The 27366-nt window shown below is 42.9% G+C and overlaps 1 protein-coding gene across 1 annotated transcript; it reads right to left on the reverse strand.

The window, feature by feature from the left end:
- Positions 1-14268: 14268 nt before the first annotated feature.
- On the reverse strand, positions 14269-26781 carry LOC123994557 (transcription factor GATA-3-like). The gene is given in 6 exon segments (XM_046297295.1): positions 14269-15932; positions 18552-18677; positions 20712-20857; positions 23986-24307; positions 24309-24520; positions 25953-26781. Coding segments are annotated over 6 exon segments (1326 nt in total). The 5' UTR covers positions 26191-26781; the 3' UTR covers positions 14269-15650.
- Between the last annotated feature and the right edge of the window lie 585 nt (positions 26782-27366).

Here is a 27366-nt window from a genome sequence, read left to right on the forward strand (position 1 = left end):
CAATCCCCTTCCACCCCCACAGTTAATAAACTGACTCTTGCCAAACATGTAGCCCAACTATAAGAGGCTGTTTCACATGAAAAATGATGAAGCTCTCTGTTTTAGAAAAACATGGTAGTCATTCCTTTCAAAAGATGGTAACATTTCAAACGAAATACCTTGACAGCTGCAACTACACATAATTACTTTGTCTTAGTAAGTGAACAAAAGGCCTAAAGACATCTTTAGCAGTACAGATAAGGGAAGGAAAGGGGATAGCTAGTCAGTTAACTAAATGCATTCAACCAAAATGTGTCTTCCTCATTGCGGGGTGCGGGGAGCTGCCTTAATCGACATCCGCATCATCGGTGCCCAGGGAACAGTTGTTGAGGCTTAACTGCCTTGCTCAAGGGCAAAGCAGTTACTGGCCCAACGCTCTAACCGCTAGGCTACCTGCCGCCATCATCACACAGTGTATCCAAACAATGGGACAATGGGGCATCCCCTACGTTTGAGGACAGGCCTGTTTGGGTTGGACTGGGAGTGCTGTGTCTGCATTCTCCCCCTCCGTAACACCACTCAAATCTAACAGCAGATTAATCCCCACACGTCCAAAATACTGACAATGGCAAACGGCCTGCCGTCACCGCCAGACGAAGCCAGTGAGCGGAGAGAGCTGCAAAAACGTCTGGGCTGTCCGACTATATTTACCCAACGGTTCTTTGGTATGTGGGACTTTTTCAGTTTTGTTTCTCAAGGCCAACAATTACAGGAACAATTTCATCAGTATGGAATTCAGAAAAATTACCTCAGTGAAAGAGAAAGAGAGAGAGAGAGAGAGAGAGAGAGAGAGAGAGAGAGAGAGAGAGAGAGAGAGAGAGAGAGAGAGAGAGAGAGAGAGAGAGAGAGAGAGAGAGAGGCAAGGGGGAAAACAAGTGACTAGTGAAAGGCAGGGAGATGACGGTTTAAAGAGGAGGAGAAGAAAAGGATAGGGACTGATAAAGGAGAAGTGAGGAGGGAGAAAAGGGAGACGGGGAAAGGCCAAAGAGATCTCTGGGAAATTCTGCGGGAGTATTTTCAAGTTTTTTCCTCATCCACCTTTCTCTCTCTCTCTCTCTCTCTCTCTCTCTCTCTCTCTCTCTCTCTCTCTCTCTCTCTCTCTCTCTCTCTCTCTCTCTCTCTCTCTCTCTCTCTCTCTCTCTCTCTCTCTCTCTCTCTCTCTCTCTCTCTCTCTCTCTCTCTCTCTCTCTCTCTCTCTCTCTCTCCCCGCTGCATGTCTGGACAGTGTCGAGTCAGTCCCAGGTAAAATTGGTCACCTGAAACCCCCCACCCCACCCCCTCCCTCCGCCTGTTCCCCTTCAGCTTACCTGCCCCCAGGCACACCTCAAGTTCCACCTGGCTCGTTGAGTAAGAGCTAAGAGTGGGAGAAACCACAGAAGTGTTCCGCCACATTGTACAACTCAACATCAACATGAAACATTTCAGGTTTAAATAAGGTCAGTTATTAGCTTCATAAGCTTAAGGTGATAGGTTACATCATCTCCCATGGAGGGTGGTGCTGTCCCAGGATGAACTAGAAATAATGAATTGAGATCCTTCAAGAGTGGGAAGAGGAAAAGTTATTGGGTTTTATGGTGGAGCCCAGGAAAGAATGGTTGAGGATATTTGGGGATAAAGCCGTGACAGATCATCCTTAATGGCTTGGCCACAGAAGCGTTAATGTAAAGGCAATGTGATTGCCTTTCAGACATTGAACAACAACAAAAAACAAAGAAAGAGAGGGAGAACCAAAGAGGAGAAATGGAAGAAAGGGAACAATAGAAGGAAAAAGCTCATTTATCCTGTCATGGACAGGATGTGTACGGGACAGAGTGCCAGGGCAGTGGAGAGCAACAGAGCCACAAGGGAGACTTGAGCCCAAACTGCACCCAACAAAGGACCCCTCTCTCCCCCTCTCCTCCTCCCCTGACTGTTCCCCTATCCACCCTCAGGCCTGCCAACACCACCAGTGGCCAGCCTTCTCAATGCAGCCAAAATATAACAACAACCAACACCAGCAACAAAAACAACAAATGACTTACACATTTGACAGTAAACTAGTCAGGGAGGCCTAATTCCTCTTCCAAGAGGTGATTGTTTTGGGGAAAATAAGCTTTCCCTCTAACCCTCTTCTCTTACCCTCCACCACCCTCACCCCATCCCAACCTGTTTATCCACTGTGAACTGCACTGTTTCTGCCTGCCATTAGACCGAGGCACCTGCTGCTTCCTGGTTCAGGCTAGCGAATGGGATTCGTTTAAATAAACAAACGCTGTCTCGTTTGGCTTGGGTGTTGACAGGAGTGCTTTCATCCGCTCCTCTAACACAACCCAAAAAGCATGGGGCGCTGAGGCTCTGTGTGTGTGTGTGTGTGTGTGTGTGTGTGTGTGTGTGTGTGTGTGTGTGTGTGTGTGTGTGTGTGTGTGTGTGTGTGTGTGTGTGTGTGTGTGTGTGTGTGTGTGTGTGTGTGTGTGTGTGTGTGTGTGTGTGTGTGTGTGTGTGTGTGTGTGTATACCGGGCTCCCCTTGCTCTGCAGTGCCACATCCGGATGTTATTATGAGAAATGCCCCAGTGGAATATGGCTATATGGAGAACCCTCCATTACAGACCAAAGCCAAGAGGTCACACACAAAGCATAGCTATAAGGACAAATCTAAATCTAGAGAAAGACGACAATTAAGGGGTCTTCTCGTGTCCATTTCTAGTTTCCTTGAGTAGATCTATGAGAGTGCAGTCAGGGATCAAGAAGCTAGAGGTAGAGGGTTACAGCCTTGTGCTATGATGTAGACTAAAGGTCAAAGTCTGGTATAGGTCGCTCCTTGGCGTTTAGGGAAGCACTTTAGCAAATTAGAGCCTAAAGTCTTTCCTCTCTGAGTTCAACCCCCAAATTGCCACTAACTTCCTATGGAGAGGGTCACTGCAGTGTCCCAGCCAAGCACTTTGGATAGTTCATTTACCTCCACTCTGTCAAATCACTCACTACGTTGATAAATACCCAACCCACCTGATCTCTGGTACTTCACCGCCTATAACAAGGTACTGAGGCTAAATTGCATTGGACCATGTACCCTGTTTTTTTATGGCTGATGATTGTTTGTGCTTATAGTACCCTTTCCTTAGTATTAGTAGTAGGATTATGTCCCACCCTTCATTACGTTCCATATCACCATAGCAACAGTGGTCACTCCCATCTCCCCCTAATGTCTCATCACTGTACTGTTGCCCACTGCCCACCTGAGCTCAGCAGGTAAATCAAGAGATGTGACTCCTTTAACAACTGTTCCAGGATCATAGGTTACTGAATACTCCTAACGGTGAATGTTAGAATTAAAGTAAAGGAGATCTGATCTGAGGCCAGCCTTAACGCATCTCCTGGGAGCTGCTGCTCTTGCTGTGTAGCAGGCAGCGGTCAACCCAGGCCACCATTACCTCAGGAAAGAGCTTTTGCTATGAAAACACGAGCAGTCTCCGCTCCCCGCCTCCAGTCCAAACACTCACTGGGATTCCAGAGGGACATGGGGGGGATGAGGGATGAGGGGTGAGCGGTGAGGGTGGGAGGACGTTTTTGGGCAGGTCACATTCAGACAGAGACCCTCAGCAAGTCCACTAAGCAACCCCAACAAAACTGTTCTAGAACAAACACAGAGACTCACCCAGATAAATATGTACACAAACAAACACACACTTCCTCAGCTAATAACGAAGAAACACAATATACAGTATCCATATATCTATACTGAGATCCCTGATCCCTGTTTTCTCTAAACAGGAAATGTGTGTGTGTGTGTGTGTGTGTGTGTGTGTGTGTGTGTGTGTGTGTGTGTGTGTGTGTGTGTGTGTGTGTGTGTGTGTGTGTGTGTGTGTGTGTGTGTGTGTGTGTGTGTGTGTGTGTGTGTGTGTGTGTGTGTGTGTGTGTGTGTGTGTGTGTGGGGAGAGAGGGAGGTATGAGGGTTGCACTAATGTGTTTAATCACTTCCCTGATCACTCCTGTGACTTCCTCAGGTGCTATAGTGTAGACAAATACTCAAGAATCCAGCATGGTAGTAAGAGGAGGTCCACAGCAGGATTACCGTATTGACTTAATAAGGCTTGTCTGATTGGCTGCTGGGAGTCAATGACATGTGACATCCCAGACTGAGTTAGAACTATGGCAGAGTTCTATGTAAACAGCCGCAGGCTCGGGGCAGTCAATGAACACACACAGAGGTTACCCTGTTAGTTACACTTTCTGTTGGGTGTATATACACACACATGCACACAGATAGCAAGTAAGTCTTGATACTAATGCCTGCATTGAAAGGCCAGATTATTGAAAAACACACTGATTACCTTATCATATATTGACATAAAACCTGACTATATGAGAAACTTAAAATAGCTGCGATATAATACATTGACTACACACAAGCAAATACACATGTCCACACACAAATCCTGTACGCGTGGTCTAACTTATCTAGCCTCCCTTCACTCACAGGGTACATGGTAATTAATGCATGCCTAAACGTTGATAAAGAGAGGAGCTGCTAGCCGCTCCACACACATCAAACACCCCCTCCCAGGTAGCCCGTCCCGTAACAAGATCCTGTCCCTATCAAACACAACTTAACTTCTTCGAGATAGGGGGCGCTCTTTTAATTTTTGGATAAAAAACATTCTCGTTTTAAACAAGATATTCTGTCACGAAAAGATGCTCGACTATGCATGTAATTGACAGCTTTGGAAAGAAAAAACTCTGACGTTTCCAAAACTGCAAAGATATTATCTGTGAGTGCCCCAGAACTAATGCTACAGGCGAAACCAAGATGAAATTTCATACAGGAAATGGTCCAGATTTTGAATGCGCTGTGTTCCAATGTCTCCTTATATGGCTGTGAATGCGCCAGGAATCATCCTGCACTTTCTGTCATTTCCCCAAGGTGGCTGCAGCATTGTGACGTATTTGTAGGCATATCATTGGAAGATTGACCATAAGAGACTACATTTACCAGGTGTCTGCCCAGTGTCCTCCGTCAAAATTATTGCGTAATCTCCAGCTCCATGCGCGTTTCCATTTTCTTCAGAGGAGAAAGTCAACTGCCACGAATGATTTATCATCGATAGATATGTGAAAAACACCTTGAGGATTGATTCTAAACAACGTTTGCCATGTTTCTGTCGATATTATGGAGTTAATTTGGAAAAAAGTTTGTGTTGTAATGACTTAATTTTCGGGTTTTTTCTTACCCAAACGTGATGAACAAAACGGAGCGATTTGTCCTACACAAATAATATTTTTGGAAAAACTGAACATTTGCTATCTAACTGAGAGTCTCCTCATTGAAAACATCTGAAGTTCTTCAAAGGTAAATGATTTTATTTGAATGCTTTTCTTGTTTTTGTGAAAATGTTGCATGCTGAATGCTAGGCTTAATGCTATGCTAGCTATCAATACTCTTACACAAATGGTTCAAAAGCATATTTTGAAAATCTGAGATGACAGTGTTGTTAACAAAAGGCTAATAAGCTTAAGAGCTAATATATTTATTTCATTTCATTTGCGATTGTCATGAATAGTTCATGTTGCGTTATGCTAATGAGCTTGAGGCTATAAATAGGATCCCGGATACGGGATTGCTCATCGCAAAAGGTTAATGGGTGTCCCTGAACAACGCTGCCAAACCAACACACAACCAATGAAGCAAAACATTAACATCAACGTCTGTTTGCTATGTCTGTCTGTGGGGTTGTGACTGGCTTGAAGGTGGCATGTGATTGGCTTGAAGATGTCATGTGACTGGCTTGAAGGTGTCATACAGGTGAACGTGGAATGCACCACAGTTAGAAAATGAAGGGCCTGGATTATGTTGGGAAATTCTGGAGGCGGGCCAATGCAAATGATGTTTGTGGATTTTACAGGTGAGGATGGGTTTGAGGAGGACTCTGAGAGACAGGTGTCCATTGGGGTATATTATGCTGGTACTGTGAGGAATAGCTAGATGGGCTATGCTATTCTACACAGGCAGTGACAACATGGAGGGAGTTGAGCTAGAAGGATGAGATCATAAATGGCACTTTAGGTACCAATGATAATAGGAAGATTCATCAAGATTTGTGATGCATATGATGGGATTAAATGGATCTAAGGTGTGTGGGGGGAAGTGGGTATTGTTGTCAGGGGTTTGCCAGTGTGTATGGTTTTACAGCTATTGTGTACCTGTTTGAGATGTTCTCAGTGACAATGGCACTCATGTTCCTCTTTTCAGGTCTGTTTGGAGCCGTAGGCGATCCTCTCCACCTGACAGATAGAGAGAGAGAGAGAGAGAGAGAGAGAGAGAGAGAGAGAGAGAGGGGGGGGTGGGAGAGAGAGAGAGAGAGAGAGAGAGAGAGAAAGAAAGCCCTTAAATTGAAATTGAAGAGAGAGAGGGGGTGGGAGAAAGGAGCACTGGAGGAGAGAGGACATTCATTCTCCCCTAAGAGAAAATAAAGTTTCTCCTCCACTCCCTTCCAAATTGAAATTGAAGTTGAGAGAGATCGTGAGAGAAAGGAGCACTGGAGGAGTTAGACACATTACACCTCAACATTCATTCTCCCCTAAAATACTGATGTATACCCCCAGGCCCTCACCATCTCTTTCCCTCTCTCCTACACTCCTCCCTCACTCCGTTTCTCCTCCACTCACCTCTCCAGCCGTCACTCACTCCCCCTGACACACCTTTCACAGACCAAGGTGTGTTCCTCTTAGGTGAATTAAAAGCCAGGGTCGACCTCTGCCTGAGGTCAGCTTCATGAAGAAGGATGAAAAGGTGAGGGCATTCAACACCAACTGATATCAAAAGTATAGCTGGTTAACAGGGAGCCTTTCATCAAGCCGCCTGTATTGCTGGCCTTGCCTGCTTTTTGGAAAGTCTGAGCCTTGGTCAAAAGGTGGGTGCAGGGAGCATATAAATACCCACATATCGAACTTTCGACTGTCTTTTCTGAATGATTTGATAGGTTCCATCGCATCATCCAATAAAATTTAGATTAAGAGAGAGAGGTTGACACAGCGCATTTTTTTCACGTTCTTTCAAATAGGCTTTACACTTTCCTCCAGGGATGTATTTAGCAAAGATGTTAACACATAATCACTCCAAACAGACTCAAGTAAAAACTCTACACCTAAATGTTAGTAATCTGACATGCTGTATGGGATGAAAATGAGATGTTTTCAGTCTGATCAACTGTAGGCTACTAAGAAGAGGAGATGCATACAGACTATGGGCCCGGTCCATCTGGTCAGGGTAAACTAATTGGTAAGGTTATGTATTTATAGTCCATTTATTTGTCAGGAGAAAATGTGAATGTGATCAAAATTAGTTTATATTAAAAAATTGGGCTGGCTGGGCTACCTATACCTTTTGATGCAAAATTATTCACTGGAATGAATCAGTCAGTATAATAGTGATGACAGGTGTGAGTAAATGTTTTATAAGGCCTACAGTTGCATAGGCCTGCATGATGCCAACATGCATAAAGCAAGCTCAGCCCTGTGAGTTCTGTTGTCTATGTGTCTGGGTAGAGGAAACCCCACTCCTAATCCGGTCTAAATGTAATTGATATGAAAAAATATAAGGTAGCTGCAGTTTGACAGGGGTTTCATCCCCCCAGGGTTAGGAGTTTTTTAAAACCATATAACCTGGTTAGAAAAACTGGTCCCATCATAGCCCATATGAAACCTTTTTTACAACAGATGAATCACTGTCATGCCTTAAAGGGTCCAGAGTTTCCTAGTTAGGTTAACATATAAGGAAAAACTCCAGGCCCCTGGGACCTATGCTGCCACCAGTCTGCTTGCAGTTGTCAGTTATGTAGATGATCAGGGCTTTATTCCGGAACGTTTCTTGGGCTACTTTGATGTGTCAAGTTGGCGAGATACTCCGTTTTTGTTTGACTTCATGGAGAAACCCGTTGTCCAAACCTTTGATGGCGCAGCTGTCATGGAATGTATCTGCTATTTGTATTCACAGCTAAGTCCCCTCCCGTTCCATGATTAAGAGGTGATGACCACTCCACTACCATTGTCAACTTAGTCCTGACATGAACTGAAGCCATGTCTCGTGTGTCCGCTCATCCACTGGCACATTGAATGTTTCCTCTCCAAGCACTGAGTTCCCCTGTCCATTTTCTCTCATTTCTGTATGTAGAGTCAATCACATACACAAACACAAACACATTATTACACATCAATGATTTGACTCCTTGCTTGGACTAACTCATTGTTAGCTCTTTTGTTTAACTGTGTGGTGGGTTGTGTTATTGATTTTTGTCTTCCCAGTCAAATCCTGTCCTGCACTGGTCAAGCCTCTGAACACCTCAACTCATGCCTCATACCCTCATTCAATCACTGCTATGATCTCTTTCCAACACTGTGTAGCCCTCTCATTCCCATTCCCCATAATATTGTACTATAAATGTCTTTATTAAATGCTTTAGGTTAAAATAATGAGTCTTTGTTGATTTTTGAAACACACTTTGTTGTCTCCGCGCCTATACTGTGGGTCTCTCATCCTCCTCCATGTTCAATTCACCAGCCTCCACTGCCTCACACACACACCCACAAGTGCACACACAGTTTCACACACACACACACACACACACCCACACGTACACACACAAGCATCTAGAACGTTTTACTTCGTAGGTTGACATTTCTCGCATCAAGCAGGCAGGCTGACTAGCTCCAGTCATCGGTTGTGTGTGGGATGATGAGGGTTTAGGCATGTTGTCTGCTAGGCCGGGCCAAGGGAGCCTGAAGGCACCTCACAAAAGGAGATAATTATCTTTTATCTGCAATGTTGTGACGGGAGATTATGGTTCAAATTTACGATTGTTAAGAAGACAATGAAGCACATGGCAGCCCTTTACAAAGCAGTGAGGGGGACTTGAACAAAGCTTGTAGGAGTGAGAGAACTCCCACAGTAAGACATGCAGTCATCACATGTCTTGGCTAGAGTGAAAACATTCATATTGGAGGGGCTAGCTCGAACAATCTTTATAAAAGACATGTGAACTCACTACCACCTGCATTATCAGTTTGTTACAAACAAGTATCCTCACGCATGTTTACTTCGCTATTCATAAATCACATTCCGTTGGAGTGATCGGGAGGTGACATGGTTGAACTGATGCCAGTGTGATAGGGGTGAAGAAACATTTTAAAACCTGAGGTCATGCCTTGGTGATGTGGCCAACACAATGGTATGATGTGAGGAACCATCTAAACAGTACCTGGCTCAATGTAGCCTTATTGAATAACTTGGTTCCCATGGGAATCTCAGGTTTGGCAGTGGCACTTGATATTACAGAACAGAATAGGTCTACATAGCAGTAACACAATTCCAATATCTGCATATCTACCATCTACTGCTGGCATCAACAAAAAAATGTGTTATGTTGTGGCTTTCATAGGCCTATAGCTAGTCTTTAGGCCTACATCTATGTTCATTGGCATGGCCTAAACTAGATTGATGTATAGGAAAACTATTTGTTTACTTTCATCTGGTAGTAGATAATTAAACAACTATACAACATCTACGCTGTTGAACTATAATTCAACAGACCGTTGCATGCACTGTAGCAAATAACTAGCTCTTGAAAACTCTAGGCGACATTCTGCCTTCTCCCTACAGTTCTCAGCCATTAGCTTCGCCCACGACTGCCTCATGTGAACTTCAATCCCTACGCTATGTTTTAAGGTTTCGAAACGTCCATAATCTTCGCTTGCGAAATTACTTTCAAAATCCTTCAAATAAAAAAAGATACACCGACTGTAGCGGTTTTGCACAGATCCATACAGCTAGGGGTGCCTCCATCCGACGACACTACACTTCCTGAGTTACACTTGCACACAGGCGTTCAGAGCGTGCTAGATAGCTAATTAGCACGTCTGGGATCTCAACAGACCTCCCTCCTACGCACGACTCCTTCGTCTAGTGACTCACGTGTAATGTAACGCCACTATTTCTAGTGTACTTTGGCGTGATACTTGTGCTATTGTGTTTGGAGAAAATGGCAGGTTCATTTATATCGCTTCAGTGTTTGTTTGGTTATAGCGCCATTTCATTCATTAGGATCTCGGAGAGACAAAACATTTGATCGTATAACTTTATTGTACTAAATGTCTGTTAATCATTGTGCGTTTTTGCAGTCATTCACTTTCGAAATGTTAATTGCCAGCTCATTCGAACAGTGGGCTTGTTTGAGTGGTGAGGCTGAGACAGCCGACTGCTGACGAAGGTCGAGGAGTGATGTCGGGGGAGGTGCATCTGCTACAGCTGAAAGTTGCACATTGATGTGGCTTTCAAACAGCAAGGCTCAGTGCAACATGGCACTGTTGCGTTGTTAACAAAAGTTTGTTCTTTGTAATATCGAAATAAAGGTGTCTCCAACCCCCATATCACACACTCACACACTGTAAATATATGTGTTTACATTGTACTATAAATTGGGGAGAGAGACCCTGAAACATTATGTTAATTTGTGCATATCTACCGTATAGTCTATAACGCAGGCAATGGCTTCAAGTTGCAGCCGGTGAGGAGCAACTGTAGAAAAGTCGACTGCAGTAGAAACTTCATGACCTTTGATCACGTGGTTGTTGTAAAGTTCATGCAGTCGACATGTCGGCACTAGTCAGACAATTTGTATCCCCATAATGCAAATGGAATGGCATCAAACACCTGGAAACCGTGTGTCTGATGTATTTGATATCGTTTCACTTGTTCTGCTCCAACCATTACCACGAGCTCGTCCTCCCCAATTAAGGTGCCACCAACCTCCTGTGATTATGGAGTCAAAATTAAGAATGATGCTAAAGGTTTGCCTTGATGGAAAAACAACAGTTGAAACACCAATGGCAAGACCACATACCATTTACCAAGCTGGTAGGCTATAACAAAAACATGCCAACTGTATGAGTTGAAACTGCTAAAGAAAACCCCTACACTGAAAACAATATCCACAGTACAAAAACAGGTTTAGAACCACTGACACCAATTAGTGTGAATATAATGTCACTCAATACCCACACACGCAAACACACACACACACACACACACACAAACACTAATTCACTCAGTCATTCACTCAGTACACACACACACCTCCCCAGAGCTCCGTCTGACCTCCAGTGGACCCCGGTTCACCCTCTGTGTACCCCATACTTGGTCACACCTGGATGGAGAGCACTGGAGCATGGCAAGGGGCACAAAAAAGGTCAGATACATCCCTAAGAGTAGCTCATTACTGAACATCAACACCTTCCACGACACATCTGCCTCCATCCCCACTCTACCTGAAACTCATCCCTAACTGCACAGAGAGAAAGAGAGAGAGCTAGAGAGAGAGAAAAAGCTAGAGAGAGAAAGAGAAAGAGAGAGAAAGAGCTAGAGAGAGAGAGAAAGAGCTAGGGAGAGAGAGAGCTAGAGAGAGAGAAAGAGAGAGAAAGAGCTAGGGAGAGAGAGAGCTAGATAGAGAGAAAGAGCTAGAGAGAGAAAGAGCTAGGGAGAGAGAGAGCTAGATAGAGAGAAAGAGCTAGAGAGAGAAAGAGCTAGAGAGAGAAAGAGAAAGAGAGAGAAAGAGCTAGAGAGAGAGAGAAAGAGCTAGGGAGAGAGAGAGCTAGAGAGAGAGAAAGAGAGAGAAAGAGCTAGGGAGAGAGAGAGCTAGATAGAGAGAAAGAGCTAGAGAGAGAAAGAGCTAGGGAGAGAGAGAGCTAGATAGAGAGAAAGAGCTAGAGAGAGAAAGAGCTAGAGAGAGAAAGAGAAAGAGAGAGAAAGAGCTAGAGAGAGAGAGAGAAAGAGCTAGGGAGAGAGAGAGCTAGAGAGAGAGAAAGAGAGAGAAAGAGCTAGGGAGAGAGAGAGCTAGATAGAGAGAAAGAGCTAGAGAGAGAAAGAGCTAGAGAGAGAGAGAGCTAGATAGAGAGAAAGAGCTAGAGAGAGAAAGAGCTAGAGAGAGAAAGAGAGATGCGTAGGAAAGACAAAGAGAGATAAAAGGAGTAATAAATGAGTGCTAGAGGAGGAAAATAAATTAGGGAGGAAAAGGAGAGGCCTATAAGACAGAAGAACCATCAGGTGAGAGAGTAGAGAATAGGAAGGAGAGGGGAGAGGGGTGAGAGTAAATCTGTTTATATTATCCACCCTGTGTCTGTCAGTGGACTTTCAGTCACCCTTGGCAGACACTCATAGCACGGCGCCAAGGTGAAAGGTTGTCAAGGGGGATTGGGGTCCCGCCACAGGCCAAGAGGCCAAGAGTTCACTTCAATCCCCTTAATACACAGATACACACACACACACACACACACACACACACACACACACAGAAACACACACACATAATTCCCATCCCATCCTATTTTCCCTCCTTCAATTTCGCTGTTAAAACACAGGAGCAAATCTCCTGATTGGACACAGTGGCTCAGAAACAAATTGTGGCCAATGGCTGGTAGACTTCTGTTTGGCCTCACTGAAGTGGAGTCAAAGAAAAGGTCAGTGGAGTTGGATTAGAGACTGGAACGTGTGCTTGTATTCTGTGAATTGCCACTGCGTATACCTGTTTGCATAATATGTCTGTTTAGACAAATGAGTTGATCCAGGATACCGTTTCAAAGGATCTACCTCTAGATGACGTAACAAGTGTTAATCCCATTGATGCAATTTTGTTTCACCTCCAAGTCTGAAAGAAATGCATTTGTGTGACATTATATCATTACTGTATGTATACTAATACTATGCTGTCAAAGCTATCTGAACATTTTGACAGTGACCGAGGACTAGTGTACTCAGTGGTAAACAGCGGGAAGTGGAATCCAGTTGAGTGAGTATTATGCTAGCGGGGCTTGGCTGGAAAGATGCTCAAGCCTGTCTTAGGAGCCCAAACACAGAACAGATGGTGTGCTGCTTGAATCACGTTGAACTTCAAATCGAACCCAATGCATTCTTTGATAAAAATCATATGATTTTCCTACTTTTTTTAAATAAAGAAAATAACGGTTTTGTAGGCCATTGGCCCTATTTAAGAATAATGTTTTTGCTCTGGTTAGTTCATGTACCTAAGCTAGTACTTTGACATCCTTTTTTCTCAATCACATAGCTCTCGTTCCCTCTGGCAGAGTACAGTTTGACTGAAGTCGATACAGTAACATTAGCATCCACTAATAACACTGTTGAGATGATGGCTACTTCATACCATGGTTCCTGCACTCTCAATTCCTTGTTTCTCAATCAATTTAGTCCCCCCCCCCCCAAGGCACTGTTTGTATAGCTCTATGTATATCAATATGCACACATGAATATACTTTACACTTGATGGGGAAGGAGAGGGATGTTGAGGAACTTCAGCCACAATGTGGTCGATTCTGTGTTCGAAACCGACACTGAGTTCCTCTTCAATATTCCAATTCAAAACTCAAAACAGTCATCGTTTTTCAAAAGAAAGGGAGGAAATGATTTATTGCTCTTCAGCACCTACAGGTATGCGGTGGACTAGCGGAATTGCTTGTGACAAGATCAAATCTTTCTGCTGTTGCTGTGTAGGCTACACATGGGTTTGGTGTGTTGGTGATAAATTGTACTGAAATAGTTGTTCCAACCAAATATATTGTTTTACTCTGTGTGATTGATGTGTTTTCTATTGCTGTATCATGGCTGTGTCTGGTATTCGCCAGCTTTTTAAGATTGGTACAATATTGACACGATGTAGTAGACTTCCATAAAAGCACATGGATGCTAAAGAAGCGACAAAATGTGTCATGTAAGACTTTGAGAATGATTATTTTACATGAATTTTACATGAATTCCTCAGATTGATTTAAATGAATTCCCGAAATTGTCTGAGTCAACTAATCACCCTCACTAATCACCTCCATACTGTAGAACTGTGGTATTCTGAAGGCACATTCTAACTTCACATGCTCTCTCCAGAAACATTACTAATTCCTGATAACGAGCAGATACCTACAGGATCATTTCTGCCAAGCAGGTCAGTTGTGATTGTGAGAATTAGCCTGCCTGTCTAGCCATAAAACGGCATGTGAGCCCTCCTACAACCACAGTGCGTGCCATTGTTTATTTCTGCACTTCCTGTTTGTCCTTCACCACGAGAGTTGTCAGTTTCTGCTGTGAATGCTGGGTAAAAATGGCCAGACAGGTCTGGGTGGGGTGACGATGTGTCAAACATCACACGACGACACCGTACCAGAGAACGAAATAAGTATCGCAACCACAGGCTAACATGTCAACAGAGATTAAACTAGTTTATTCTTTTCAAAGAAAATAATAATAATTACGAAACAAAAAAGCAGTCATTTTTTACACTAGTGATTATTATTAAATTTTTACAACCATTCAGTCTGCATAACATAAAGAAATAATTCTACATCTTTGTTTCTTTCGTATTTTTGGTACTCTGAATTATACATACAAATAACAAATACAGGAACTTTTTTCACAATGCATATAATCTGTGGGCCGGAAGAAAGTCTTTCAGGTGATCCAATGTGGCAGTGTGTGTTTGTGTGTGTATGTGAAAGTATGATGTGAGAATATGTGTGTGTATGTGAAAGTATGATATGTGAATATGTGTGTATGTGCTAGCATGTGAACACAAACCAACAGCCCGAGACCTATAGCACATCCAAAAAAAGAGACGCCTGCAGTCAGAACAATAGACTCTCTAGAAGCTTAATGCATCAAAGATGTTCTCCAGCAGGCGAAAGTGAAGGCTTGTCCTTTTCTCTGTCCTTTCCTCTCCTCCCTCTCATCCCTCTCTCCAGGAAGCAGAGGCGTCCTCTCTTCCTCTACTCTCCAGGAAGCAGAGGCGTCCTCTCTTCCTCTACTCTCCAGGAAGCAGAGGCGTCCTCTCTTCCTCTACTCTCCAGGAAGCAGAGGCGTCCTCTCTTCCTCTACTCTCCAGCGGCAGTGTCTCTTCTTGCCTTGAATCGTACCCTTCTGTCGTTAGCTGCCCAGGGGCATTTTACTTAATTAAAAAGTCTTCGTTAAATGTACTGTATTTCATACAATTTGTACAAATATATTCAAAGTTAATCTCCTCTCTTCTTCTCACGGCTCAGGGGTGGGGGGGGGGGGGGGTCCTGTCATACAGGTGTGTGAAGTAGGGTGGGAAGGGGAGGGGGGCATCATAAAAGGTGTAGCTTTTGTAATGATTGTTAATAATCTTTGCTTTTCCCATGAAAAATGTTTGAACACAAATGGGTTTCCAGATTGGGGGTTATCAGCTGGGAGGACAGTCAGGGAGTGGGTGAAGCTTCAGGATCTTTTCTCCCAGGTTGGGTCGGAGAACAACAATGTGGTCTTCCGAGGAGTCGGAAAACCACAGTCAGTGAGTCAGTCTGCCAGGCTTTGAGGATCGCAGTAGATACACTTGATAAAGATTAAAAAAGAGACAACTGAATAAAAGCAAGGACCCATAAAGCCTGTCTCCCTCACAATGAGGTCAGATCATAGGTGGCTTGGTGATGGAGCAGAGCGGTTGGTTATGGGCAGCAGTTGGTTGTCTTTCAGCTTGGGATTCAGGTAAGTGAAAAAGAACTGGGAGTAAGAGGATGGGGGAGGGTTGGTTGAGGGGATCTGGGAGGTGGGTGGTACCGTTGGGCTCTTCTAGCCCATGGCAGAGACCATACTGGAGTGGGGGTGAGGGGCGAAGGAGGAGGGGTGCATGGGCGTGGGGGTGGACAGCATGTGGCCGGAATGTGAGAAGGGGGGGAAGGAGGACATGTGGCGGGACAGAGCGGCGGGGCTGAACGAGCTGCTCTTCTCCATCAGGCTCTTGGAGAAGTCGTCCATGCTGTCGTGGGACTTTTTGCTCTTCTTCGACTTGCTGGACATCTTCCTGTTCCTGGTCTGAATGCCCTCCTTCTTCATGGTGAGAGGTCGGTTGATCTGGAGGACATGGGGTTAATGCACCAGGGTTAAAACAAGCACGTTATTCAATATTCATATTTCACAGGTAAGTGACTTCAAGGAGTTACTTAAGCTGAAGGAGCAGAAATAGCAATATGAGTCAGAGTAGAACTGAGCCGAAATATCAAAGAGCAGTGTTCATGCTTTCCGATGGACTTTGATGAAGCGAAAAAAACGCTGACAAACAAAGAAAGTAAATCAAATCCAAGCCTTGAGCTCTGTTTATCAGTCGTATCCTGTAAAGCGCATTCGAATTGTGTCAATGCATTTGGACCAACAAGCAAAAAACAAAACAAAACATAGAAAATTGGAGAGGGGCGACACAAATAGGTTTCAGGGTTTGGGGGACACTGAGATATGTAATGGAGTCCCATTATAGAGTAAATCTGTCTGTCCCATTGTTAGCGGGGGGGTGGGGGGGAGTAGGGTGTGTGTGTGTTTGTGTGTGTCAGGGTGAGTCCACGTTTGGCTGGATTTAAACGCTGATTCCCTTAAGCTGGGCTGGATCTTAGACTACTGCCATGCCAGGGAGAGGGAGACAGAGGCAAAGACAGAGAGAGAGTTGGAAAGATGGAATGAGAGAGAGTGGGAAAGTGAGACAGAGCGAGAAAGAGAGCCTGGCAACCACCGTCCTAACCAGCCGACATGGCCATGACGACTACCAGCGCCGGCCAAGTTCATCTCTCTACCCTCAACCCTCCATCTGCATGGGCATCTGCTAGCCAAAATGGCCCGAGCTGCCATATTCCTGCACAGGTTTTAGCTGGGAATGAGAGCCGGATGATGGAATTCCAGCTCAGGGCAGGATTATGAAGGAGAGGTGGATGAGGCCGGCTGCCTCCCTGATCGGTAGGACCGCTTCCCTGAGAAATGGGAACAGGGATTTCACCGCCTCACTTCTGCCACTTTCTCTGAGACGTTACTGGCATTTTTCACTGACTCTATTTTAGCACAGAGTGGCCCAGCTGATTAGCAAAGGGCAAGGAGCTACGGCCCCTGAGTGATGTGGTTTCACTGTCTCTGCACGATGGCGGGTAAAAGCAAAGGGCTTCTCTGTGTTTCTGGCTGCTAGCTAGGCGTTGAAATGCAGTTCACCCAACTAAAGCTGACCAGGCAGGCTGTGCTCTTTGATAGACCTATGTATGCCATGCACCTCACAAATAAAACACAACAGAGCTTTACTCAGTGACCACCACAGAGGATTCAGTACATTACCTCATATCCTCTCCCCATACCTATAGTAACCTGAAAACAACCACAAACCTTATGTAATGGTCTTGGGTTGACCGCACTGCAAACACCCTGACTCACACATCAGTGAATGTTGAGGAACATTGTTGCACATTGTCAAGGAGGGGAAAACTGATTTGGGTGTCAACACTGTCTGTCACATCTTGGTGGCAACTTGTTTTTCACAAGCATCCAATAAATATGTCCATACACGTTTACTGTAGCCTACAGCCTTATCAAGCTGGAAAGGCTATCAAGGTCTCTGAGGTTAGCGTTAGGTTGCTGTCACCTGCAGCCACTGTGGCCACTGTGCAGGTTAGGGAGTCATTGTGCACGAGGGGAGAGAGGCTTCATATAATGTTCCATGTAAAATGTGGAATTTGTTTCAAATTGAGCAGGCCCCAACAGAATTCTGAATTTACCAAAAACAAACTAATTTTGCAATTAAGCTGAGGTCGGGTCAGTTCAAAATATATAATATGTAACTGGGAAATATTATTATTCTCCCTGATAACTATTTTTTTTCAGGTTTTCTTCCGTCTTAAAGAATCTGTCAAAACCAACATAGGGAAAATATTTAACAGGGAGCAAAGGGCACTTGCGTGACAAGGGAGGAAGTGTAGTGAGATAGGCTATATACGTCCCCTTCGCGCGAGGATAGGGGATACCTTATCAGACCAACTCTGGGGGGAGCTCTCTCAGATGAAGGTTGAATAGGCTGTAAGTAAAATATAATCATAATAATAATATGTTTCGCTAGTTAAATTACGCAGCAGCTCTCGTTCTTGGTACAGTGTGTATGCGAGAGAGAGAGCGAGAGCAAAGGAGAGAGAGAAAAAACTGGTCCTGGGGGTCCTCAGATTGAGGAAGTGAAATGATGTGGTGAGACAGTAACCAGCACGCCCCAAAACGAATCAGGCGGATTGGTGGTCAGAGGGGGACTTCAAGTCCCTGGCGTGGATGTAACCAAAAGGCCTGAAATAAGATAGGTCTGAAAATTAATCGAATTTTAATTAAGCTCTTATTTAATATTCAAAATCCAAGCTGTACGCACGGGGCTTAATTCGGCTCTCTCGTATATTTTGATTCGTACATGTGACTTGCTGCGAATAAATCACATGAATTATATTTATTATCGCTTGTGCCCCAACATTTCTCAATAGGGAAGACTGCGATAAATGTTTCAAGAATTGTAGAAAAAAAGTCGCAAATAAGCTTTGAATGTACAGGGAAAAAAGAAGGGAGGAGAGAATAAATTAACAGAAATAAACAAAAGTGAGGAAGAAAAGAAAGGATATGAAAGACGACACATGCTTAGATAAATTAGTAGATATCTTACTATAATGTAAAGGCTGTTGTTTTGCTTACATTGTGCAGTTTGTAGTATAGACCGCAAGCGTTACACACGGGGTCCCCGTTGGCGTTTCTTCGCCACAGTGTTGTCGTGCTCGTTTGACAGTTTGCACATGATGTTCCTGCGCGTCTTGCTGCAGACTGGCAAAAAGGAGATACAAAAAAACATGCATATCAGTCATAAGGCCTTTTCCTAGGCTATCAAACCAAATGTTGCATTTATAATACATTACTAACATATAGCTTTCTGCAAAGCTCTGTCTATCCAACTTTCTGCAAATAGTTTAAAAAGAAGGACAAAATCCCAAAACAGCGCTGCTTTGACTCGAGGCTAAAAATAGCATCATGCGCACATGCGCATCTCAAGAGTAAATATTTACAGACGACATAAAAGCAGTGGCATGAAATGGGACCTATTAAATCTGATTACATTTCCCCGTTAAGCGACTAAGTGCTTAAGTAACAGCAAGATAGTGTCTGCTCCTTATGTTTAAATATGGAACTCAACAGGTTATACAAATTAACTACAATTCGTTTTACGGTGAGAGCATGATGGCGGACAGAATGATGTATTTTTTTTTAAACAAATCTCTAGCCTCCCATGGGTGGGAAATGATATGTTAAATCATCAATATGTGCATAGCAAGCTCAAACAAGAATTATTCTGATGTTTTTACCAATCTAATCATGTTGAGCTGTCAAGGGGGTTTCACAATATAACATGGCTAATGAATTAAATGGACAAAATGATATGCTTGTGGATGAAGATGGTAAGCTTGAATATCGCCATATAAGCTTGAATATTGCCATATAAGCTTGAATATCGCCATATAAGCTTGAATATCGCCATACCGTCCACATTGACATACCATATAGGCATATTAGCCAATTACAGAAAATAGTTTTTTTTTAACTGGGAAGAGCTAATGCGCTGATACATTCAAGATACGTTTCGACTTGCATGGGGAGAGGACTCTACATTCCCATGGGTTGAAATTCCTGCCTCAGATGCCAGTTAGCTGACCGGCTGACATTGATGTTATAATCTATAAAACCAATCGATAGACGAGATGACCGAATAGGACACAGTACCCGTTAACACCGAATGGGCTAAACAAAAGGCACTACACTATCTTTCGGGGGTTTCCAATTATCTACATCTGGTGGCCTAATAACCCATGTTCATGCGTGACTTAAATAATTAAATTGCTTTGCACACCAATCTCGAGTTCCATTAACGCGAAAATAAAGTTATTGTGTACTGGAAAATGGAGCTCACTGTATCCATCTCCTCCCAGACTTCTTCTTCAGACTTCCCTCTCTCTTTTCTCTTTTCATTTTCTTACTATTTTCCCTCAGTATTTGAACATTCTGCAGAGATTCCCTGAGTTCTGAGAAGAACAATCTTGAGTCGTGACTCCTGCGTGCCCTGGGCCGCTCCTTGCGCTGATTCGGTCCCCGGTCCCCTTCATGTTTAGACTGGGGAAGCGGGCTATGTTGTTAAAAGCTACTTATCTGCGCTGCTCAGATATCCGGCAGCTTTTTCCTGGGAAGTGGGGTTTTCACATTAGAGAGAGACGGGGTGATATAGGCTAGAGCAGAAGCTGGCTGGCTGCTAAAAGAGCAGTCCACGCGAGACATCCCCTGCCAAGAAAGTTTCCCCTTTATCTAACCATGCAGGGAGGTAGGGGAACTGCTCTATAGTACTCAGCTTTCTGGTGTTAAAAAGTTTAGGGTGTTCCTCTCCAAATACTGCAAGGTGCATGGTAGCCTACATCTCTCATCTAAACCATATAAACGTCCAATTCTAAGTATGCCATTTACAGTATGTCAACTGCAGATATTATTCCTATGCGGTCAGTGAGGATTTGGATGGAATATTTTTCGATTTGCCTCAATGCATAATAAGAGGAATATATTTTCTCCTATTTTTTTTCCTCGAAGAAATATCAAACAGTAGGGCAATTGAAGCGGAAAAATAATAATTGATGAAGCAAATCATTTAAAAAATGCATAACAATAGTAATAATAAATCTGCAGTTTGCTATTACTGTATATCTAAAAGAATTCGAGACCTGCACTTGGCGAGTCAATTTCCTGCAGCTAACACTTCTTCCTGGGTAGAGAAAGAGAGAAAGACGGAAGTGTCATCAATACAAAGTGGCAGGGACATACCAGTCGTCGCTTGGGTTTGATGAGGGGCCGATTCTGCCCGTTCATCTTGTGATAGAGTCCGCAGGCGTTACACAAATAGTGACCAGTGCCATCCCGCCTCCAGAGCGGGGTCGACGTAGCTCCACAGTTAACGCACTCTCTACCTTCTGAAAGCAGAAACGATACACAACATGGAGAGAGCGCCGAGATCAGTTCGCCCCTTATAAACTAAACATAGCATCTCACATCTGGAACACTTGATCCCTCAGGTCAAGAGGGAGAAAGGTTGTTATAAACATCGTAGAACATTTCATCACACAAAATAATTATTTCTAATAGTAGCATAACATTCATATTACATATTATTAATAATAAAAATAATACAAATTATACTACTAGGCATACTACTACTAATACTAATACTACTACTACTACTACTACTACTACTACCATTACTACTACTACTAATGCTACTACTACTAATAATAATAATAACACAGCTGCTACTACTACTACTACTATAATAATAATAATAATAATAATAATAATAATAATAATAATAATAATAATAATATACTGCTACTACAACTACTTACTAATAATAATAATAATAATAACAATACTAATACAACTTCTACTACTAATAATAAATACTAATACAACTGCTACTACTACTACTACCACTGCTACTAATAATAATTGCTACTACTACTACCACTGCTACTACTACTAATAATAATAACTGCTACTACTACTACTACTTCTACTAATAATAATAATACAACTGCTACTACTACTATTATCGATGATGATAATAATAATAATAATACAACTGCTACTACTACTATTATTGATGATGATAATAATAATAATAATAACTGCTACTACTACTATTACTGATAATAATAATAATAATACAACTGCTACTACTACTATTATTGATGATGATAATAATAATAATAATACAACTGCTACTACTACTATTATTGATGATAATAATAATAATAATAATACAACTGCTACTACTACTATTATTGATGATGATAATAATAATAATAATACAGTAGGCCTATAACAATGCATTGAATATTCAAAGTGGGAAAAGGCCCAGCCTCCTTTAGGCTACAACTGATATCAACATTTGACCCTGGAGTTCATAGTGTTTCCAAAGTTACCTCATACAATATGTCTGACATCATACAAACATTTGACTATCATTGAATAAATCAGGTCAGTTATGGTCGATTACTGCCACAATGAGGTCACACATCATTTCATCAAATGCATAATATATTAATTCAAACTGATAGCCTATCTTTTAGAAAAGGGTGTGCATAATCTATGGATCATTCATGTTTTTGTGATTAAAATGTGCCCTCTTCTTTCTCCCACACACACAACCTCTCATTTCACGGTGGTGTAAAGTAATAATAATAACAATAATATGCCATTGTAAACTGGGCGAATTCAATCATATTTAGGTATGTTTATTTGATTGGAATGACCACTGTCTTTCCAAACCAGCATTTGGGTTTGAATGGCACTTCTCTAGTGACACTGACAGGTGAGAGGCGCGTTAACAGTTTCATTAAGGGGGTCTCCTGATCCCCAGGCATATGTGGCGTCACCACTGAAACTGAAACAACCGAGCATCGCGGCAGGATTATTTGAAAGCATAGACGCGTATAGAGAGGAGGCCTTGCGCCGTGAGGTGCCTTTACTGCCTCTACTCACCCGCACTTCCCCTTATGACTGCAAAAACCGCTCCATTTCTTCAGAGACTGATACGCGTCACTTCTGGTTCTGCCTTGTTAGATGTGATAGACATTCCAGAGACCTCAGCAGACACGGAGGACGTTGTAAATCAATAGTGGTTTTAGAGAGAGGAGACTGGGTAACACAGCTAAACAAATGTATCCACTCCACAATAGGGCTCTGAGAAATAGGCTACTACAGGATTTCGTATTGTGCAAGGCGTGTTCCGGGGTTTATGTTTAGAAGACCACAGAGTCGACCTTTCTCAATGACTTATTTTCATCTGCAGGTTTGCAATGTAGACACATTCCATTATATGACCTCGTTAATAGATAACCTATTTAAGATTCATTTTAGAGGATGTATCTTTACGCACATTACAGCACACACATACTTTATCCTCAAATTAAAATGATTTATTTTTTTGTTTGTAATAAGCGAAAATGATTCAGCATTGAATATGCCTGATGATATGCATCGACTAATCCACTGTTTTCTATATGTATCCTAATGCTATGTGGCACTGATATTAATCTCATTACAGTTAACTGGTTTCGAGCGGTGTCTGAATAACCTTTTATTTTAATTACCCCCACTTGCCTGGATAACATTCCGCTTCGCCAGTCGTGCCCCTCTGCCACGGAGAGTGCTCATTCGTGATTACCCCCTCTCAATGCAGCCCCGCATCCGGGCTCTATCAAAGTTATTACTGGCTCTGCGTAAACAATGCAACTGTCGCGTGCACCAGTCTGACAGTAATGGGATTATCTAAACGGGCGCGAGACAGCCATGCCGGCACGGAGACCGCGGTCACAGATTTAGCCTCTCTCTCGTTCCCTCTGTGAAACATAGAACAACTGAAAACGGATATGGTTTAGGTCTATACACAGCTTAAAACTATTCTGAACTCATCTGATTTAAGGGCACTAAAGCTGTTTAATCATTCACTGGACTAAATTCCGTAGCTTTGGAAAGTGGAAAATCGTTCAATCTTATGTGGGCAAATGCGCGTTGATTTATTTAATTCGCTTTCTATTCCAAGCAATGTGTTTTAACAAATCGTGGTGCTGATTGAATGCGATTAAACATGTTTGTGTAGCCTAATAACATATATAAACGTAATAACGTCCCCAATTAAAATTGTTACTCAGTAAAATTGATGTAGAGATAGAAACCCGGATTATCCATGCAATACTTTTTAATTATTATTTTGAATGTATCATTGTTGTTATTATTATTATTGATATTATTATTATTTGTATTATCATTACCCCCACGTGCTTTCCTTGCCACTGCTATTGTATTTCCCCTCAAACGAATTTTGTGCACGAGTTCATTTGAGACACATTTGACTTTCTATGGGCCTGCAAGGGCTGGAGAAAGGCCTTGGCTGTCACTCAAAGTTACAGATTTTTTTTGCGTGGAGAACGAAAAAAGGTCCTGATTCTGAAACGGGCACATTGGGATTACACCTGGATATCATCAATGTCATAAATTCTAAGGTGAAATCAAATGGTAATATAATAAAATGCACGCCTACCTGAACATGACCTTGTTTTTGGTCTTGTTTTGGAACCATAACTAGAAGATGACCCACCTATCAGGCTACTTGGTGGGAAGAGGCCTGGGCCGTATTCGGGGACATAGGATGGGTATGTGGCGATGGGGTGATGATGGTGGGCGGATGATTGCGCTCCGATTGATGCCATGCTCCGGCTGTGAGACTCCAGTTTCATGCTCTCGGCCAGGGACACCTGGTACTTTATGCACTCTTTCTCCTCCTGTTGCCGACTGTTGCTGCTTGAGCCCGGAGTGGAGATGCCTGGGTCCGGGGACACGTCTTTCGGAGGAGTGGGGGGGAAAGGTGAAGAGGTGCGGGCTGGAGTGGCCCCCGGACAGGGAGGAGGAGGACGCCGGGGGGTAGACAGAGAGACCTGCCGGGGAACCGTGGTGAAGTGAGCTCTTCTGGAAAGGACTCAGGTTCCATGGGGAAGTGCTGTGGTGCTGCATCGCTTTGCTTCCGTCCAGCCACGGCAGAGAGCCGTGCAGTAGAGAGGGGCGACACACCTGACTACCTGTAATAGAAAATAGGATAATACACCCCTGTCAGTATTTTTCTCGGTGAAGAAAATTACAATAGGCCTACATTCAATCAGCCTACTCTCACGATTTGATCACTTTCCCTTGTGGTCATTTTGTTGACATTAAACAACAATATCTCACATTTATGCTGGTTTCAGTTTGACATCGCCATGTAGGTCTAGGCCTGCTATGTAAATTACACAAATAATATCACTTCGTTACATATTAAAGGTGTACCTCAGTCACTGTCAATTAAAAACGTTTGGCCACACTTTCTATTGAAACAAAACTGTCTTGTTCGTTTGATATTGATGTGCTTTACCAGTGGAGAAACTGCAACTACAATGACTTATAATTTGGATTATTTTAATTAAGAAAGCCTATAAATCGATTATGGAAAACATTTTTTTTAAATCATACGCCATTTTATTAAAACATCACCCACGATTTCTCTTCGAGGACACAAGATACAACTGCACACAAGGCCTACACAACTGACAACACATGCTCTGACCCAAATAGTCCCTCTTGACTCCAGTCTACCTCATTTTTTGTTGGTCTAGCCGAAACCCAGGGCCTGTATGACTGTGTCAGAGCAGCAGTTAGAGTAGCACGCCAGTGTCAGTGCAGAGGGTTTGAACAGTGGTGTTTTAGCATAGGGAGCATCGCTACAGAAACCGGGTCATGATTCACTATTCCGTTCAGGAAGTCATGTCAATAAATTAAACAAATAGCTCTTCCGCAGTTATTTTCTCTCCAGGAATATCTATAAATAAATGATAACTCATAGTTTACCTGCCATAAAATGGACACGGTTGTGTGGTGAAGTATGATAGTCTGAAATGACAAAATATATCTCATGGGGCCTTCCAAATTCTCTCTGTCCGAAGGTCTACACATTCATTCGTTTGGTAACATAGTTGCATTTAACCATGATACAAACATACATGTCATATTTGACAATAGTAACATGCTGTTAATTTGTAACTCGCGTTAATTCATTTGATTTAAACATGTCATTGATTTCAAATTGCTCGACTGATAGGGACAACCTTCCCTTCTTACATCTGATTTTACTGTGCTAAAATCGCACAGAACATGGAATTAGAACAATGAAACAGAGTGGTCTCTGTTAAAACAAATACCTATACTCACAACGGGAAACATATGAAACCAAAGTTATATCACCAGAGAGGTAAGCCACACAGAGGACTGCATGGTTTCATATGGCCCTCGCATTTTTTAATTATCCGGATCCGCTGAGACTAAAACCCATTAGACAAATACTTCGGTTCAGACATTTTAAAATTGACAACCATCTGAAGACGAATTGTTCCTATGTCAGCTCTATCTGAGTTAAATATGACCATGCCAAATATAAACGATTCAATAGTAGCCTAAAACGCGTAATGAAACAGTACTTACTATGTGGAGGAGGTGGATACCTCTGGACGGCTCTGACTGAGTTCCCATAGTATGGAGATACGTGGTTGCCCTGTGAGTCGATATTAAACAGTACATCCACATCGTCGGCGAGGGGATACTGCGAGGGGTCCATGTACGAGTGGCCGAGGCCCGGGTGGTGCGAGCCGGGATGCTGTTCGTTTAGCACCGATGGGTGGTGATGGCTCATCCATCGGGGTTGGTCCGCGGATACTTCCATAGCTTTTTAACAAACGTTCATATACACCGGAGTGAACCGATTCAAGTCAAGTAAGAAAAAAATCTGTCCGAATTCCTGCTTTGTTTAATCCACAGTTTTCTTCGTTACCTTCGTTCACCTGGAAATAAAAAATAAAAAGGTATTTTAAAAATATGTTGTTCCCCCTATGTAGATGTTATTTTCAGTCTATTCAAATGCGATTATTTGGCAGGGATTCACATTAAGGTGAATATGCCCGTATATTAAATAAAACAAAATTGTTCAAAACATACATTCACAAAATAATGATTCACTTGAATGTTGTCATGAATAAGTCCAAGGTCGTATCCAGTCCCACTCAAAAGTTTCTCAACTTTTCCCTGACAAAGTTTCTATTATTAAGCCGATTCAACAAGTTGCAGAGGTATATGTTTAGACGCAGCCTTGTTTGCAGTAGGTAGCTTAGTGCAAGCGGACTAGCACCGAACTCACAGATCAAATCTCTGTTTGTGCGCAGCGGCAACCCTCTCCACTTACTTCGCTTCCCTCACCCCCGCTCTCTCTCTCTCTCTCTCTCTCTCTCTCTCTCTCTCTCTCTCTCTCTCTCTCTCTCTCTCTCTCTCTCTCTCCCTCTCTCTAGCTCTCTCGCTCTCTCGCTCTCTCGCCCACTCTCTATAGCTCTCTCTGAACTCTCTCTCTAGCTCTCTTGCCCACTCTCTATAGCTCTCTGAACTCTCTCCGTCCCAGTGTGTGTATGTCTCTCTCTCTCTCGCTCTTTCTCTGTTTTTTTTTTTTTTTTTACAGTGAAGGCATTCTTTCAGGATGGCGCCAGGCAGCTCAATGCTTGCAGACAGCTGTGGCGCGACGCAACTTAAGGAGGGTCTGTCAGTGTCATCAGTGGGGGCGGGGCCTGCCCTGCTCGCCCTAATTGAATATAGTGGGCCAGGAGAGATGACCAAGAACTGCTGCAAGGATTTTTCTTTCACAGACCCTGCAAGAGTCTCACCAATAGTAAATACATTTATTTTCATGTTTAGATTTTTTTTAAGCAAATACCGGTACACAAATGCTTTCATGCCCATTATACACAATGTATTGTTCATTATAACTCAATTAAAACCCGTAATAAAGTGATGTTTTATTACAAAATATGGATACTTCATGAAAAACAACACATCAGTTTAATTACATTCTATT

Source organism: Oncorhynchus gorbuscha, linkage group LG14 (genome assembly GCF_021184085.1).
Source record: "Oncorhynchus gorbuscha isolate QuinsamMale2020 ecotype Even-year linkage group LG14, OgorEven_v1.0, whole genome shotgun sequence".
NCBI classification, from domain to species: domain Eukaryota; kingdom Metazoa; phylum Chordata; class Actinopteri; order Salmoniformes; family Salmonidae; genus Oncorhynchus; species Oncorhynchus gorbuscha.